The following is a 15,483-nucleotide window of genomic DNA, read 5'->3' as shown; positions in this document are numbered from 1 at the left end:
AAAAAATATAAACACAGCCCACATATCGCTGTTTAGTTTGGCCCAGTCAGAATCGGCTGGTAAGGGCTGTTTGAATGCAGAGGCGATGAGATGTTATTTCTTTGCGTTTCAGTCTTGCTCTGGTATACTGGGGTGATGTTGGTGTAAATGTCAACATATTTGAGGTTTTGGCAGCTACATAAGCTATTCTCGTTGAGCGTGGTGACATACTGTTAATGTTTTATCCACAACTTTGTCAATCGCCGTTTGTGATCTACTGGGAAGCCAAAATGTTCCCAAACTGGAGATTTGAAACAATTGAGGATCCTCCAAATCTGGTTTATCGACCCCACCTCTGCGCCTCACAAAAGGACAGTTTGAAATGTGCCAATTAAGATTAGAATTTTTGATTACAACATGCTAGTTTTAATGAATATCCTGAAATGTTAGGTTTTTCCCCCAGATTTACTCAGAGGCATACAACACAGCATAGGCATAGCCTATAAGCCTAGTGTTTTTATTTTGTAAAATGTTTCATTGTGCGTATTCATTCGGGTTCACAGTGCGGACCGAACAGAGGTCCCTGTACGGAACGGTTCAGTACGAATACATGTACCGTTACATCCCTACCATTTTTTGATTATAATTAGGTCAATGCAATAGACTAGCCAGCCCTTTTCATTCACATTTGGTGATTACATAATTATGCATTGTTCGCTTCAGCCTTGTTCATCAACTCAGCCATCCTCCCCTTTTCTCCCTCATGATACTTCATTTATTTAATGTTATATGTGAAATTTGTTTAGGTTCAGTTTTGAGGCAATTATCGGGGTGATTATCAACTTAGCACGGCACATACCACTGTCGGAAGAAGCAGAGCAGGCGCTACTGTCAGGAAAAGGAGGGGCAATGGAGGAAATCCATAAAAAGAAAATGCCATGCTCTCATAAAGCTGGTTAAACCTCCAGTTCTGTTTTGTAATATTATGATTAACAGTTTATTAAATCAAATAAAAGCAGGTGTAGATCTTAGAGTGAGATGCTTACTTACAAGCCCTTAACCAACAATTTTAAGAAATAAAAGTAACAAATTAAGAGCAGCAGTAAAATAACAATAGCGAGGCTATAGAAAGGGGGTACCGGTACAGAGTCGATGTGCGGGGGCACCTGTTAGTCATGGGGTAATTAAGGTAAAATATACATGTAGGTAGAGTTAAGTGACTTATGCATGTATAATAACAAGAGTAGCAGCAGTGTAAAATAGTGAAGTGGGGGTGGCGGGGGGGGGCAAGTTGATCTGGCCCATGGACCAACTCGGCTTGTAACCTTGTAATAAAGTATTCTTCAATTCACAAGTTCCGGAATCTAAGGAATATGATTGAGCAACTATTTCCACGACACCTCCTCCCTATATGCTGTCTTGTCATTGTTGGTGATCAGGCCTACCACTGTTGTCATCGGCAAACTGGATGGTGTTGGAGTTATGCCTGGCCATGCAGTCATGAGTGAACAGGGAGTACAGGAGGGGACTGAGCACGCACTCCTGAGGGGCCCCCATGTTGCGGATTTTTGTTCCCTACCCTCACCACCTGGGGGGCGGCCCATCAGGAAATCACCTGCAGAGGCAGGTGTTTAGTCCCAGGGTCCTTAGCTTAGTGATGAGCTTTGAGGGCACTATAGTGTTGGAACGCTGCGCTGTAGTCAATGAATAGCATTCTCGCATAGGTGTTCCTTTTGTCCGGGTGGGAAAGGGCAGCATTGAGTGCAATAGAGATTACATCTTTGGATCTGTTGGGGCGATATGCAAATTGGAGTGGGTCTAGGGTTTCTGGGATAATGGTGTTGATGTGAGGTATGACCAGCCTTTCAAAGCACTTGGATATAACCGCTTATAGTTCGTCCAACTTATTATCCAGCGATTGTACGTTGGCCAATAGTGCCGATGGCAACAGCAGATTAGCCACTCGTCGGCGGATCCTCACAAGGCACCCCCGATCTCTTTACACGATATCTTTTTCTCCTGAAAATTACGGGGATGAGGACCTGTTCAGGTGTCTGGAGTAAACCCCTCGTCCAACTCATTGAAGATAAATGAGATGAGATGGTATGAGATGGTAGCAGCAACATTATGTACAAAATAAGTGACTAACAATGCGAATAATGACATAAAATAGTGCGGTTGTTGAAGAGCCCATAAAACGGCAGCCATATTCTCCTGCTCCAGCTGTCCCATTTTATATAGACTTATTTGGGAAAAGTCAACGACGAAGGGGGGCACGACTTTAAAAATGGCAGACTAATCAAATGTTTTAATTCACAAGCAGTCCAAATGATTGTTCTAGTGTTAATGAACTCACTGGCTGGGGTCCTTTTTAACAGCTAGGCTAATTATCGGCCATGGCCCCTAATGAATAAAGCCTGCGCGAAACAGTACCGGACACTCCTCTCTACAGTTTTACTATGCTCACAGACACACACTTACACAGCGACACTCACTGTTTTAACCCCAGCCTAGACATCATCCATATGTATGGCCTGTCTGATGGTTGGCTCAGCTTTGAATGTTACCACTGCTCTCCTGTTCACACACACCCACAGTCTCACTGATTTGATAACAGCTATTGGCTCTTTCTAACAGACTCCCTCATTCTCCTAGTGTCTCTCTCAGGACCCCTCTGGCCCTATATAGTGCACTAGTTTGACCAGAGCCCTATGGGCCCTGGTGAAAATTAGTGAACTGTATAGGGAATAGGGTGCCATTTGGAAAGCATCCTGGGACAGTTTTTTTTTTTTTGGTTCTCCGGCCACCTGTCAGTAGAGACTTCATTACAGGTGTATGTATGGCTGCGGTGTTGCACTGTCCTTGTCCAGGCAGGTCCTCTCTCTAATTGCCTGAATAGTCCAGTAACAAACAAACAAACACATCATACACATACACAAAGCCTTCTCAGAGGCACATCTCACACACACTCCCTACTCCCTCTGGTGTAAACTCTAGCTAGACTTCACACAGCCACGGGTGTTAAGAATACATGGAGACCACCTTTCATTGTTTATTTACGTTGCCATCTCTGGTGGCGAGGCTGAGGTTGCACTTGGACTTGCCCTAAGGGGGTTATTTTGTCCCTTGTGCTTAACATGTTCTTTGTCCTTTGTTTAATTGTTTGCCGTCTGTTTGTTACCAAACGAGTTGACTATAAAATGGCGTATATTTAGACTGTGCCCCATATCCTACATTCCTTATCTCTCCAGTCGTTGAATGTTATTTATTCCAACTTTCTGAATTGTTTGAATTAACATTTTGAAAAGCTAGGTAGTTGATTTTGTTTCATTTCATTACATTACTTTCATTACAATTTCAAAGAAACTGATATGGCATGTAGTTGAGGCGGGTTGATGTATTTCAATGAGAATAGTCTGTGAGGGGGCGGGGCAAAGGCATGCATATGGCACTGGGGTGGGTTTGGGGGGGGGGGGGGGGGGGGGGTTCTCTGCTAAGTATTGAACTTTTGACAGATGCCAGGTCTGGCAGTGAGAGTGATGCGTTCTGTGTGTAGATTAATCTCTCATAGAAAGACTATGTAAACATGAATGGTACCGTAGATCTCATGATACAATTGGATGCATGAGATATCGCGCAGCATCATTTCCTGTGATTTAAACAAATCACGATTTCACAGGTGCGTCTTACACATTTCGGAAGGGGAGGGGACATTTGGTCCACAGAGTTTGTGACGTTGTCAGCTAACCATATGTGCGCTTCCATGGGGCAGAAGTCAGCGTATTGTTGTGATTCTGGATGGCCAGATTGTTAGCAAGAATGACGAACTCCGATGTGGGGAATCGTAAGTGGTTTGTTTCATCATGTTATTGATATATCTTGTTTTGGTCTTTTGACTGACTTCATGTCAATGCTAATATGGGTCAAATTCACTAGCAAACTAACAACTGTAAGGGTGTATTTCAGTGACATGCTCATTGTGCAAATGTATATGTTTTCAATAAATATTGGAGATGAAATACAGCTTACATTTGTTAATAGTCTAAGCCAACCCTGTCTGTTTTTCCCAATAGTTGCGCACACCTCGATTTTGTTGCTAAACAAACAACCCGTCTAACTTGCAAAGAGAGAGGAGCTCTTTGTTCTGGTTCCAATACTCGTTCTAGCTCTACTCTAAACATTTATGGACCCAGAACTTAATCGGGCATCTGACCAATAATGGGAGACTTCAGTTCTGGGTTAACCGAGATTTGTGTAGATATATGCTCTTCAGTCAGGCTCCCCATTCATATGTCCTCCAGTAGGGTTCCCTATAGAGCACACTATAGCTGCAGATCAATAATCCTGTTACTGGAAGGCAGGCTCCTCTGGGGTGATCAGTGTCACTGCCCTGGGTGTTTGCTGCAGTCTACTGTGCTCCGTGGGCCCTACATGTCCCTCTGGGCTGGAGTTGGGCTGGGCAGCCCAGGGCAGGCTCTAGCTCCAGGGGTTATTGATTAGATAAAGACACAGGCTGGTTTTACATGGTCCCCCTGCTGCGATGTGACATGGCAGTTATCGCTGGTCAATAGAGAACCTCTCCTATACACACAACAGTCAGTCACTCTTTTCTCTGGTGCTTCTTTCCCTCCTTGTGAAGATAGGCTATTAGGTCTCACCACAGCCAGAGATGTCTGTTCTCCTGTAGTGCCGTCTTTGGGCTAACTGAGGCTTGTTTGGGAAGAGGTAGTATGTTCAGGATGAAGTTGAGATATTAAGAAGAAGAAAAAAAGAAGAAAAAATAAATATCCAAAACATATACAATATACTTGCAGTGAAGCCGCTCAACAACTACAGTATAAAAGTCATCCAACAGACTCCCATTCAGAGTGACACACACACAAGCATCCAGGGTCAATGCCCTGCTCAAGGGCACGTTGACAGATCTCCCACCAGGCAAAAAAAAACGTGAACCCAAACCCTCCAAGATCCCACACAGTTCCCCAATAGCTGTCCCTCAACCATTCGAGACTTACCCACCCCCAAGAATAATAAAAAAAAATACAAATAATTCCATTCCCCACCCTCAAGAACCCCCCAATTCACAATTGCAATGCCAACTGTATGTGTTTGTATGCATGTCTGGCACTATTACATGCATATGTCAGTTCTTGTATGTGTTTATTTGAATGAGACTTTGTGTATATGCATGTGTACAAACACCTGCATGGCATCAGCCTCAGGCAAACTGGCATTAGTTGTAAAAACCCTGCCCCTCAGTGTCATTCAAACACACTTTTCATTATGTTTTTTAAAAACTTTTATGTTTGACCATTTTATCTCCTGCACAGCAACTCCACTCCCACTTGTCTCCAATTCCACATCCCAACCCTCAGCCCATCCCATCTATCTCTGCTGGCCACCCACTTCGGGTTTCTATGCAACACATCTTTCAACTATGCTGTGATGTTTAACGTACAATTTCAATCTATCTAATCAAATAGAACCCACAGATTGCGAGTTGAAGATAAATACTTTTACTAAGAGTATTTGTATATTATTAATTGACTGACTTGGTCTCTCCAGATCTCCTAACAGTACTATTTCTATGCATTTATGCTATGCATTTTCAGCCATTCCTGAACCTGAGATCAGAAACAGGCTACCTGAGAGCAATACCAAAATAAATGGTCTATTGATTCTGTATCCTCACAACAAAATCTGCAGAGCTTTGATGATTTTATGCCCCAAATATTCAACATTTTGTTGGTGGCAAGAAATCTATATAATCATTTTCGCTGAAAAGCACGAGGTCTTGAATCTTGTGTTTTATATTTCAACTCATACACCCTGTACCATGGAATCGGTATATCAAAAATCTCTTCCCAACTATTTTGCAATCTGTATGGCACAGTTGTCAACATCCTTGTATACAGTTGTCAACAAACTGGTGTTCTTTCCTATTTATGCTATAAGTTGTCAACAAACTGGTATACTTTCCTATTTATGCTATTTTTATTCCTCCGCCAGTTTTGATCCTTTATATTGGGCAGACAGACCAGTTCCCTACCTCCTCCTGCTACCACCTGTCTCCATTTTTGGGGTAATGCTGTAATCAATTGGTTGTACTCTTGCATTGAGCAGACCTTTCTGTACAATTCTGATAACTCCATGAAGGACATAACTCTACCATTCCAATTTACAATATCATTTAAGAACAAAATACCCTTTTCAAACATATTTCCCATAAATACAGTTATTTAAACAACCAGCACGTTTGAGTTCAGCCATAATATTTGTTGTAGCGTTTCAAGGGGATACAATTGGAATTGTAGTCATACTTGTTTGAGAAAGAGAGATACTTTGAAAAAAGTATCATTTTCAAATAATCGAAAATGAGACATGGAAATCTACACAAAGGCAAAAAGGCCATTTTTAAACAATAGATGAGCTTTTCTTTAACTTATTCGAGAACCATTTAGGGTTCAAGTAAAACTTTTGAGTAAGTGAAGCTTTTAGAGGTTTAGTGCTTTTATTTAATCTCAACCCACACAATTCATATTCATTATATAGATAGACATGTTTTATTTTGTCTGGTTTAGCATCCCAGATAAAGCTAAATATTTTTTGCTCATATGATTTGAAAAACGAATCAGCAGCAGTAGGGCAGTGCCTTAAGTGAGTAAACTGATATGACTAAGGAGTTAATCAGGGCAATTTTTACATACATAGACAGGTATTTACCTCTCCATGGTTGCAGGATCTTGTCTATTTTTACAAGTTTTCAATTGAAATTCATTGGAGAGCTTATTTATATATTTTGTGATATGAATACCGAGTATGTCTACTTCATCATCAGCCCATTTTATAGGTAAGCTGCAAGGTAATGTAAAAGGATCCGATATGTAATATTGTACACTTATCATATTTAGGTTTTAGTCCAGAGAGTACAGAAAAGTTCTCTAGATCTTGAATGAGACATTGCAGGGATCTATCTTGCGGACTTAACATAAAACTTGAGTCATCGGCATACATGGACACCTTTGTTTTTAAGCCTTGCATTTCTAATCCTCTAATGTTATTGGATCTGATTTTATAACGAATAGATATGGTGACAGCGGACACCCTTGTTTAACACCTCTTGACAATTCAAAACTCTCTGAGAAGTAGCCGTTATTTACTATTTTACACCTGGGGTTGCTATACATAATTTTTACCCGTTTTATAAGATAATTACCGAAATTGAAAAAAATCCAGTCTTTATCAAATGCCTTTTCAAAATCCGCTATAAATACCATTCCTGGCTTATATGTTTCATGATGTTCTATTATTTATAGTAGTTGTCGTATTTTATCTCCAGTGTATCATCCATGTAAGAGACCTGTCTGATCAGGATAAACAATACCTGGTAAAAACCCTTTTAATTTTGAGTGCTATGCATTTTGCTAGTATTTTTTTGCATCACAACATTGAAGTGTAAGGGGCCTCCAGTTTTTTTTTTTTTAGATAGACCGGGTCTTTATATTTGCCATCTGGGTCTTGTTTTAATAATAGAGAAATCAGACCTTCCTGCTGAGAACCTGACAGACCACCATTTCTATAGGAGTAGTTAAAACAATCTAACAATGGAGCTTTTAGTATATCAAAAAATACTTGATATACCTCTACCGGTATGCCATCAAGCCTTGGGGTTTTTCCAGTCTGAAAGGATTTAATGAAACAATTTTAATATAAACAACCGAGTGTCGACAGTACAATGTTATGTTGCGTGCTCTGATGTATATCCGGCTCTGAAGTTGAGATTTGAGTGTTCATGTTTTACCAATTGGTATATTAGGGACTGCTTGTCTAATGAAGCTGCTGCATCCTATGCTCTCTCCCCTCAGACCTCTCAAGAAGTTTAGCATTGAAGAGCGGGTGGCCAGTCTCACGCGCTCCGAATATGCCAGCGGGATTGATGGAGACTCCGCAGCCAAAAAGAAGAAGAAGAAGAAAAGCCAAGCCAATGGAGAGGAGGACCGAGTGGAATAGCTGAAAGGTTATCCCCACTCACCCAGGACAGCTCTCCTAACTCCTAAACCAATCTCTTGTCCCTAGCAGGTATAGTCTAGACATGTTTGTGACGGCCCCTCATAGATCTAAACCGATCAAATTATAGTTGAAAAGGTAAAACTCCACCTAGCCCTTTTTTTCTCTTTTCTTTTTTTAGATTAGGTGGAGTATCTGTCATTTGATATTCATTACGCCCAGTATCTTCTCATCTAAAATGGTGCACCTAGAACGGGTGAAGGGGTTCTAGGGGTTGATTTGTGATTGTGCTGGTTGTGTAGCTTAATTAAGGATGGGTGAATTCCATCCTTAACATAACGGTTTAACCCTCTACCTTTGCACAATCACTGTGTGTCTACAGAATTGATCCCAGAGCCGTGCTTGACACAAAACCCCCAAGTATGGGGCACCAGAAGTTGACATAGTGAATATAGTGTTTTTCTTTAGCAGTTCAGAACAGACTGACAGTCTCAGGTTGTGTGTATTATTTTATAATGAATTGTATGGTGAGCCACGCACCATGGTCTATCACGTTGACACAAGTTTAGTATGTCACCGTTTCATGAAAAGAGTATGGTTCTCCAGAATGTCAGAATTGTATTTTCAGCTACTGCATCGATAGGAATGTTGGTATACATCTGTGTGGATATGACTTTAAATTAACATTTTCAATTTTGAAAATACATGTTTGGTGTTGAATTTGTTTCATAAAATAAACCCAGATCATGGAAAGTGATAAAGGTAATGAAACAAAATGCATTCATGCGATCTAAAATGTTTCCGAATGTCAGAAATCATAAGTATACAAAACATTAAGAACACCTGCTCTTTCCATGACATGAGAGGTGAAAGCTATGATCCCTTATTGAAGTCACTTCAATCAGTGTAGATGAAGGGGAGGAGACAAGTTAAAGAAGGATTTTTAAGCCTTTATACAATTGAGACAGGGATTGTGTATGTGAGCCATTCAGTGGATGAATGGGCCAGACAAAATATTGAAGTGCCTTTTGAACTGGGTATGGTGGGTGCCGGGCGCACTGGTTGATGTCAAGAACTGCAACGCTGCTGTTTTTTTTAATGCTTAACCTTTTTCCATGTGGCTCAAGAATGCGCCACCACCCAAAGGACATCCAAGCTTACTTGACACAACTGTCAAAAGCAACTCTATATTAGGAAGGTGTTCCTAATGTTTGGTATACTCAGTGAATATGACATCATGTTCCGATAAAACAAAAGAAAATTACAAGTGTGATCTTTAAAAAAATACTTTTCACATGTTTTTACATTGCTACTTTTTCCAGGTGAATACAGTCTTACAAATAGGCTTTTTTAAACACCTTTATTTAACTAAGCAAGTCAGTTCTTATATACAATGACAGCCTACCGGGGAACAGTGGGTTAACTGCCTTGTTCAGGGGCAGAATGACAGATTTCTTTGCCTTGTCAGCTTGGGATTCGATCCAGCAACATTTCGGGTACTGGCCCAACGCTCTAACCACTAGGCTACCTGCCTCTATGGTTGGTTGATTGGTATGCTATACAGGTATTTTATTTTCATATGTATCAAAGTTCAATTCTGCAATTTTAGCAGAATCTTTTGTAATACTACACAAATTACTGAAATGACAGGCTAAGAATGGACAGAGAGAGACCTATGTGTTCATCTTATCATATTTATCCAATGCCTAATCAGTGTGTCTTGTTTGTAATGAAACTGTCCCTGTCTGGCAAATAATAAAATCTGATATGTCATTAGGAATCTGAGCATGGTACTTTCAAAACTTAGTCTTACATTTCAACCACAGACAGTCGGACTACCGATGTAGACCTTTTCCACCAGTCGGTCTACCGATGCAAACTTTAACTGCTGACAAACAAGGGGTTGGCCTGTGCTTTTTGCCATTTTCTTTAATAAAAAGACCTATGGCATACCTGCTCATTTCAAGTCTTGGTCTTCACTTGGCCTACCTCTGTGTCAATCAAGGGCTGTTGTTTAGAGTGCATTGAGGGTGGAGGAATTGACCGACATATCTATGGATATAGCAGCCTACAACCTAATTCTGTGTGTCACAAAGGTAGGCCTACCTCTTATTAAATAGGAAGAAATAGGCTCCAACACACATCCCTCTTGTTGTTAGTCTAATTAAATTGAAGAGGTTTGAAATGAATTATGCCTACTCGCATTTGCCTACTTTCAGCACCATCAGCTGTTCATTTCCGATTGATTGTGCCATGGCTGATGCTTCAAGTTTCAGCACCACAATGTAAGTTACTAGAATCTGGCTTATTGTGAGGTCAATAACTCTGATAAATAGGTCTACATCATGGGTAAGAAATTCAGTGCATTCGGAAAGTATTCAGGCCCCTTCCATTTTCAAAAATGTTATGTTACAGCCTTATTCTAAAATACAATCTGCACACACTACCCCATAATGAAAAAGCAAAACCTGTTTTTTAGACATTGTTGCAGATGTATTAGAAATAAGAGACCTTATTTTCATAAGTATTCAGACCCTTTGCTATGAGACTCTAAATGGAGCTCAGGTGCATCCTGTTTCCATTGATCATCCTTGAGATGTTTCTGCAGCGTGGAGGCCACCTGTGGTAAATTCAATTGATTGGACATGATTTGAAAAGGCACACACCTGTATATAAAGTCCCACAGTTGACAGTGCATGTAAGAGCAAAAACCAAGCCACGAGGTCGAAGGAATTGTCTGTAGAGCTTTGAGACAGGATTGTGTCGAGGCACAGATCTGAGGAAGGGTACCAAAACATTTCTGCAGCATTTGAAGGTCCCCAAGAACACAGTGGCCTCCACGATTCTTAAATGGAAGAAGTTTGGAACCACCAATACTCTTCCAAGAGCTGGGCGCCCTGCCAACTGAGCAATCGGAGGAGAAGGGCCTTGGTCGGGGAGGTGACCAAGAACCCGATGGTCTCTCTGACAGAGCTCTAGTGTTCCTCTGTGGAGATGGGAGAACCTTCCAGAAAGACCACTATCTCTGCAGCACTCCAACAATCAGGCTTAAATGCAGGCCTTTATCCAACCTGACAGAGCTTTAGAGGATCTGTAGAGAAGAATGGGAGAAACTCTCCAAACACATGTGTGCCAAGTTTGTGCGTCGTACCCAAGAAGACTCGAAGGCTGTAATCGCTGCCAAAGGTGCTTCAACAAAGTACTTAGTGAACGGTATGAATACTTATTTAAATGTGATATTTCCGGGTTTTTACATTTTTATATATTTGCCAACTTTTAAAAAACTATTTTTGCTTTGTCATTATAGGGTATTGTGTGTAGATTGAAAAACGAACTTAATCCCTTTTAGAATAAGGCTGTAACATAACAAAATGTGGAAAAACTCCAAGGGTCTGAATACTTTCTGAATGCATTGTATATTGTTTTTAATTAAATAAATTATAGTAGTAGCAAGCTATCAAGGTTGACCTGTCCTCATGTTAATGCTCTCTTTTTCGAACTGAACAGAACATAGGCTATAGGCTAGTCCACACGCAAGATTTTTAGGACTAGGCATAATCCAAAATTATTTTCGGAAGAAGCCTTTGACTCCTGAACTGCCACCGTAGGCCTACACAGCACAGCCATTTGTTAGGCAGCACACACAATTTTTTGATCAGCAAGAGGAGAGCAGGCCGGGGCCCAGGGTTCTAATGTCCATTGCAGTGCGTAATGCAGCCTAGTTTTATTTACACCATCCCAGCAGCTATCTTAGAAATATAACTTTACTCTTTGTTTCTCCAAGCAGGCACTTTGTAGTCTATAGGCTATGGATCGACAGGGTAGCCTAGTGGTTAGAGCATTGGACTAGCTGCTGATAGTTAACCGAAAGGTTGCAAGTTCAAATCCCCGAGCTGACAAGGTACAAAATCTGCTGTTCTGCCCCTGAACAGGCAGTTAACCCACTGTTCCTAGGCTGTCATTGAAAATAGGAATTTGTTCTTAACTGACTTGCCTAGTAAAATAAAGGTAAAATAAAAAAATATTTTGATTGAAACCACACTAAATAGCCTATAGGCGCACTTGATATTGCGCACCCAGCGGAGAATCAGAGATCAAATAAACTTTTATTGATTACATACACATGTTTAGCAGATGTTAATGTGAGTGTAGCGAAATGCTTGTCCTTCTAGTTCTGACTATAAAGGAATGAATAAGAATATATACATATAAATGGATGTGTGTACGGCATAGGCAAGATGGTATAGACTACAGTATATTCATAAGAGATGAGTAATGTAGGATTTGTAAACATTATATAAAGTGGCATTGTTTAAAGTGACTACTGATACTTTTATTACATCTAATTATTAAAGTGGCTAGAGATTTGAGTCAGTGTGTTGGCAGCAGCCACTCAATGTTAGTGGTGGCTGTTTAACAATCTGATGGCCTTGAGATAGAAGCTGTTTTTCAGTCTCTCGGTCCCAGCTTTGATGCACCTGTACTGACCTCGCCTTCTGGATGATAGCGGGGTGAACAGGCAGTGGCTTGGGTGGTTGTTGTCCTTGATCTTTTTGGCCTTCCTGTGACATTGGGTGGTGTAGGTTTCATGGAGGGAAGGTAGTTTTCCCCCGGTGATGCGTTGTGCAGACCTCACTCCCCTCTGGAGAGCCTTACAATTGTGGGCGGAGCCGTTGCTGTACCAGGCGGTGAAACAGCCCGACAGGATGCTCTCGAATGTGCATCTGTAAAAGTTTGAGGGGTTTTGGTGACAAGCCAAATTTCTTCAGCCTCCAGAGCTTGAAGAGGCACTGTTGTGCCTTCTTCACCACACTGTCTGTGTGGGTGGACCATTTCAGTGTGTCCGTGAATGTGTACGCCGAGGAACTTAACTTTCCACCTTCTCCACTACTGTCCCGTCGATGTGGATAGGGGGGTGCACCCTCTGCTGTTTCCTGTAGTCCACGATCATCTCCTTTGTTTTGTTGGCATTGAGTGTGAGTTTATTTTCCTGACCCCACACTCAGAGGGCCCTCACCTCGTCATTGTTGGTAATCAAGCCTACCACTGTAGTGTCGTCTGCAAACTTTATGATTGAGCTGGAGGCATGCATGGCCACGCAGTCAAGGGTGAACAGGGAGTACAGGAGAGGACTGAGAACTCACCCTTGTGAGACCCCAGTGTTGAGGATCAGCGGGGTGGAGATGTTTCCTACCCTCACCACCTGGGTGCGGCCGTCAGATAGTCCAGGACCCTGTTGCACAGGGCGGGGTCAAGACCCAGGGTCTCAAGCTTAATGACGACTTTGGAGGGTGCTATGGTGTTAAATACTGATCTGTAATCGATGAACAGCATTCTTACATGGGTATTCCTCTTTTCCAGATGGGTTAGGGTAGTGTGCAGTGTGATTGCATCATCTGTGGACCTATTGGATCGGTAAAGCAAATTGGAGTGGGTCTAGGGTGTCGGGTAGGTTGGAGGTGATATGATCCTTGACTAGTCTCTCAAAGCACTTCATGATGACTGAATTGAGTGCTACGGGGCGATAGTCGTTTAGCTCAGTTACCTTAGCTTTCTTGGGAACAGGAACAATGGTGGCCCTCTTGAAGCATGTGGGAACAGCAGACTGGGATAGGGATTGATTATGTTCATAATCACACCAGCCAGCTGGTCTGAGCATGCTCTGAGGACGCGGCTAGGGATGCTGTCTGGGCCGACAGTCTTCGAGGGTTAACGCGTTTAAATGTTTTACTCACGTTGGCTGCAGTGAAGAAGAGCCCTCACAGCAGATTGTAGTATCGGGCCGTGTCAATGGCACTGTATTGTCCTCAAAGCGAGCAGAGAAGTTGTATAGTTTGTCTGGGAGCAAGACGTCGGTATCCGCGACGGAGCTGGTTTTCGTTTTGTAATCCATGATTGACTAGACCCTGCCACATACGTCTTGTGTCTGAGCTGTTGAATTGCAAGTAAGTAATGCAAGTAATTCTAAAACACTAAGAAATGTTGATATTTAATCGATTACAAATTACATGACCCTCCCCTGGACTAGATTTAGAAAATACTAAACCCTCCCCTTGACTGAAATTGAAAAAGCACGACCCTCTCCCATTTTCCTTCAAGTACCCATTATGTACATTTTGATCCATCCCTAATTTGTTCACTTCTAACCAAAACACATTGTCTTTTTATTTTAATCGTTGGGGGCCATTTCACAAGTTTGGTTGGCTTGAATTTCACCAATCACCAGGTAGAGTAGCTTTCTAGCCGGGTTGGGGAGTCATTGATAATCACTCATTCAATATTTTGTTGACTAATTGTTTGGAAAATCTATTGTTGACAAATAATGTCAGCTGTTCAGATGGTCCGCCACAACATTAGTTATAGCCTACAACTACTGCCATATTGACAATTCGTTTTAAGCAATTACAAGTGGGTTTGTAACTATTGATTAGACCTACAGTTGATGTTGGAAGTTTACATACACCTTAGCCAAATCCATTTAAACTCAGTTTTTCACAGTTCCTGACATTTAATCAGAGTAAAAAATTCCCTGCCTTAGGTCAGTTAGGATCGCCTTCCACAAGCAGTTGGGTGAATTTTGGCCCATTCTTCCTGACAGAGCTGGTGTAACTGAGTCAGTTTTGTAGGCCTCCTTGCTCGCACACGCCTTTTCAGTTCTGCCCACACATTTTCTATAGGATTGTGGTCAGGGCTTTGTATTGGCCACTCCAATACCTTGCCTTTGTTGTCCTTAAGCCATTTTGCCACAACTTTGGAAGTATGCTTGGGGTCATTGTCCATTTGGAAGACCCATTAGCGACTAAGCTTTAACTTCCTACTGATGTCTTGAGATGTTGCTTCAATATATCCACTTCATTTTCCCTCATGATGCCATTTATTTTGTAAAGTGCACCAGTCCCTCCTGCAGCAAAGCACGCCCACAACCATGCTTCATGGTTGGGATGGTATTCTTCGGCTTGCAAGCCTCCCCCTTTTTCCTCCCAACATAATAACGATAGTCATTATGGCCAAAAGGTTATATTTTTGTTTCATTAGACCAGAGGACATTTTTCCAAAAAGTACCACCTTTGTCCCCAAGTTGCAGACCGTAGTCTGGCTTTTTTATGGCGGTATTGAAGCAGTGGCTTCTTCCTCGTTGAGGGGCCTTTCAGGTTATGTCGATATAGGACTTGTTTTACTGTGGATATAGATACTTTTGTACCTATGTCCTCCAGCATCTTCGCAAAGTCCTTTGCTGTTGTTCTGGGATTGATTTGCACTTTTTGAACCAAAGTACATTCATCTCTAGGAGACAGAACGCGTCTCCTTCCTGAGCGTTATGATGGCTGCATGGTCCCATGGTGTTTATACTTGCGTGCTATTGTTTGTACAGATGAACATGGTACCTTCAGGTGTTTGGAAATTGCTCCCAAGGATGAACCAGACTTGTGGATGTCTACAATCTTGGCTGATTTCTTTTGATTTTCCAATGATATCAAGCAAAGAGGCACTGAGTTT

At 41.6% G+C, this 15,483-nt stretch overlaps 1 protein-coding gene across 5 annotated transcripts in view; it reads left to right on the top strand.

Moving 5' to 3' along the window:
- Positions 1-9,946, top strand: part of ddx31 (DEAD (Asp-Glu-Ala-Asp) box polypeptide 31) — a 55,608-nt gene extending 45,662 nt beyond the window's left edge. For 4 of the 5 annotated variants that reach the window (XM_020476038.2, XM_020476032.2, XM_031807535.1 and 1 more), the window contains exon 21: positions 7,845-9,936. In XM_020476038.2, the coding sequence (XP_020331627.1) occupies positions 7,845-7,989 (145 nt within the window). In that variant the 3' untranslated portion in view covers positions 7,990-9,936. Of the gene's footprint in view, positions 1-7,844 lie in introns of all 5 variants that reach the window. The other variant, XM_020476026.2, reaches the window with a different exon arrangement.
- Positions 9,947-15,483: the final 5,537 nt, after the last annotated feature.

The sequence above is a fragment of the Oncorhynchus kisutch genome, linkage group LG3 (genome assembly GCF_002021735.2).
Source record: "Oncorhynchus kisutch isolate 150728-3 linkage group LG3, Okis_V2, whole genome shotgun sequence".
Classification (NCBI taxonomy): Eukaryota; Metazoa; Chordata; class Actinopteri; order Salmoniformes; family Salmonidae; genus Oncorhynchus; species Oncorhynchus kisutch.
Note: the sequence above shows the minus strand (reverse complement) of the source record. Positions and strands in the feature narration are given on the sequence as shown.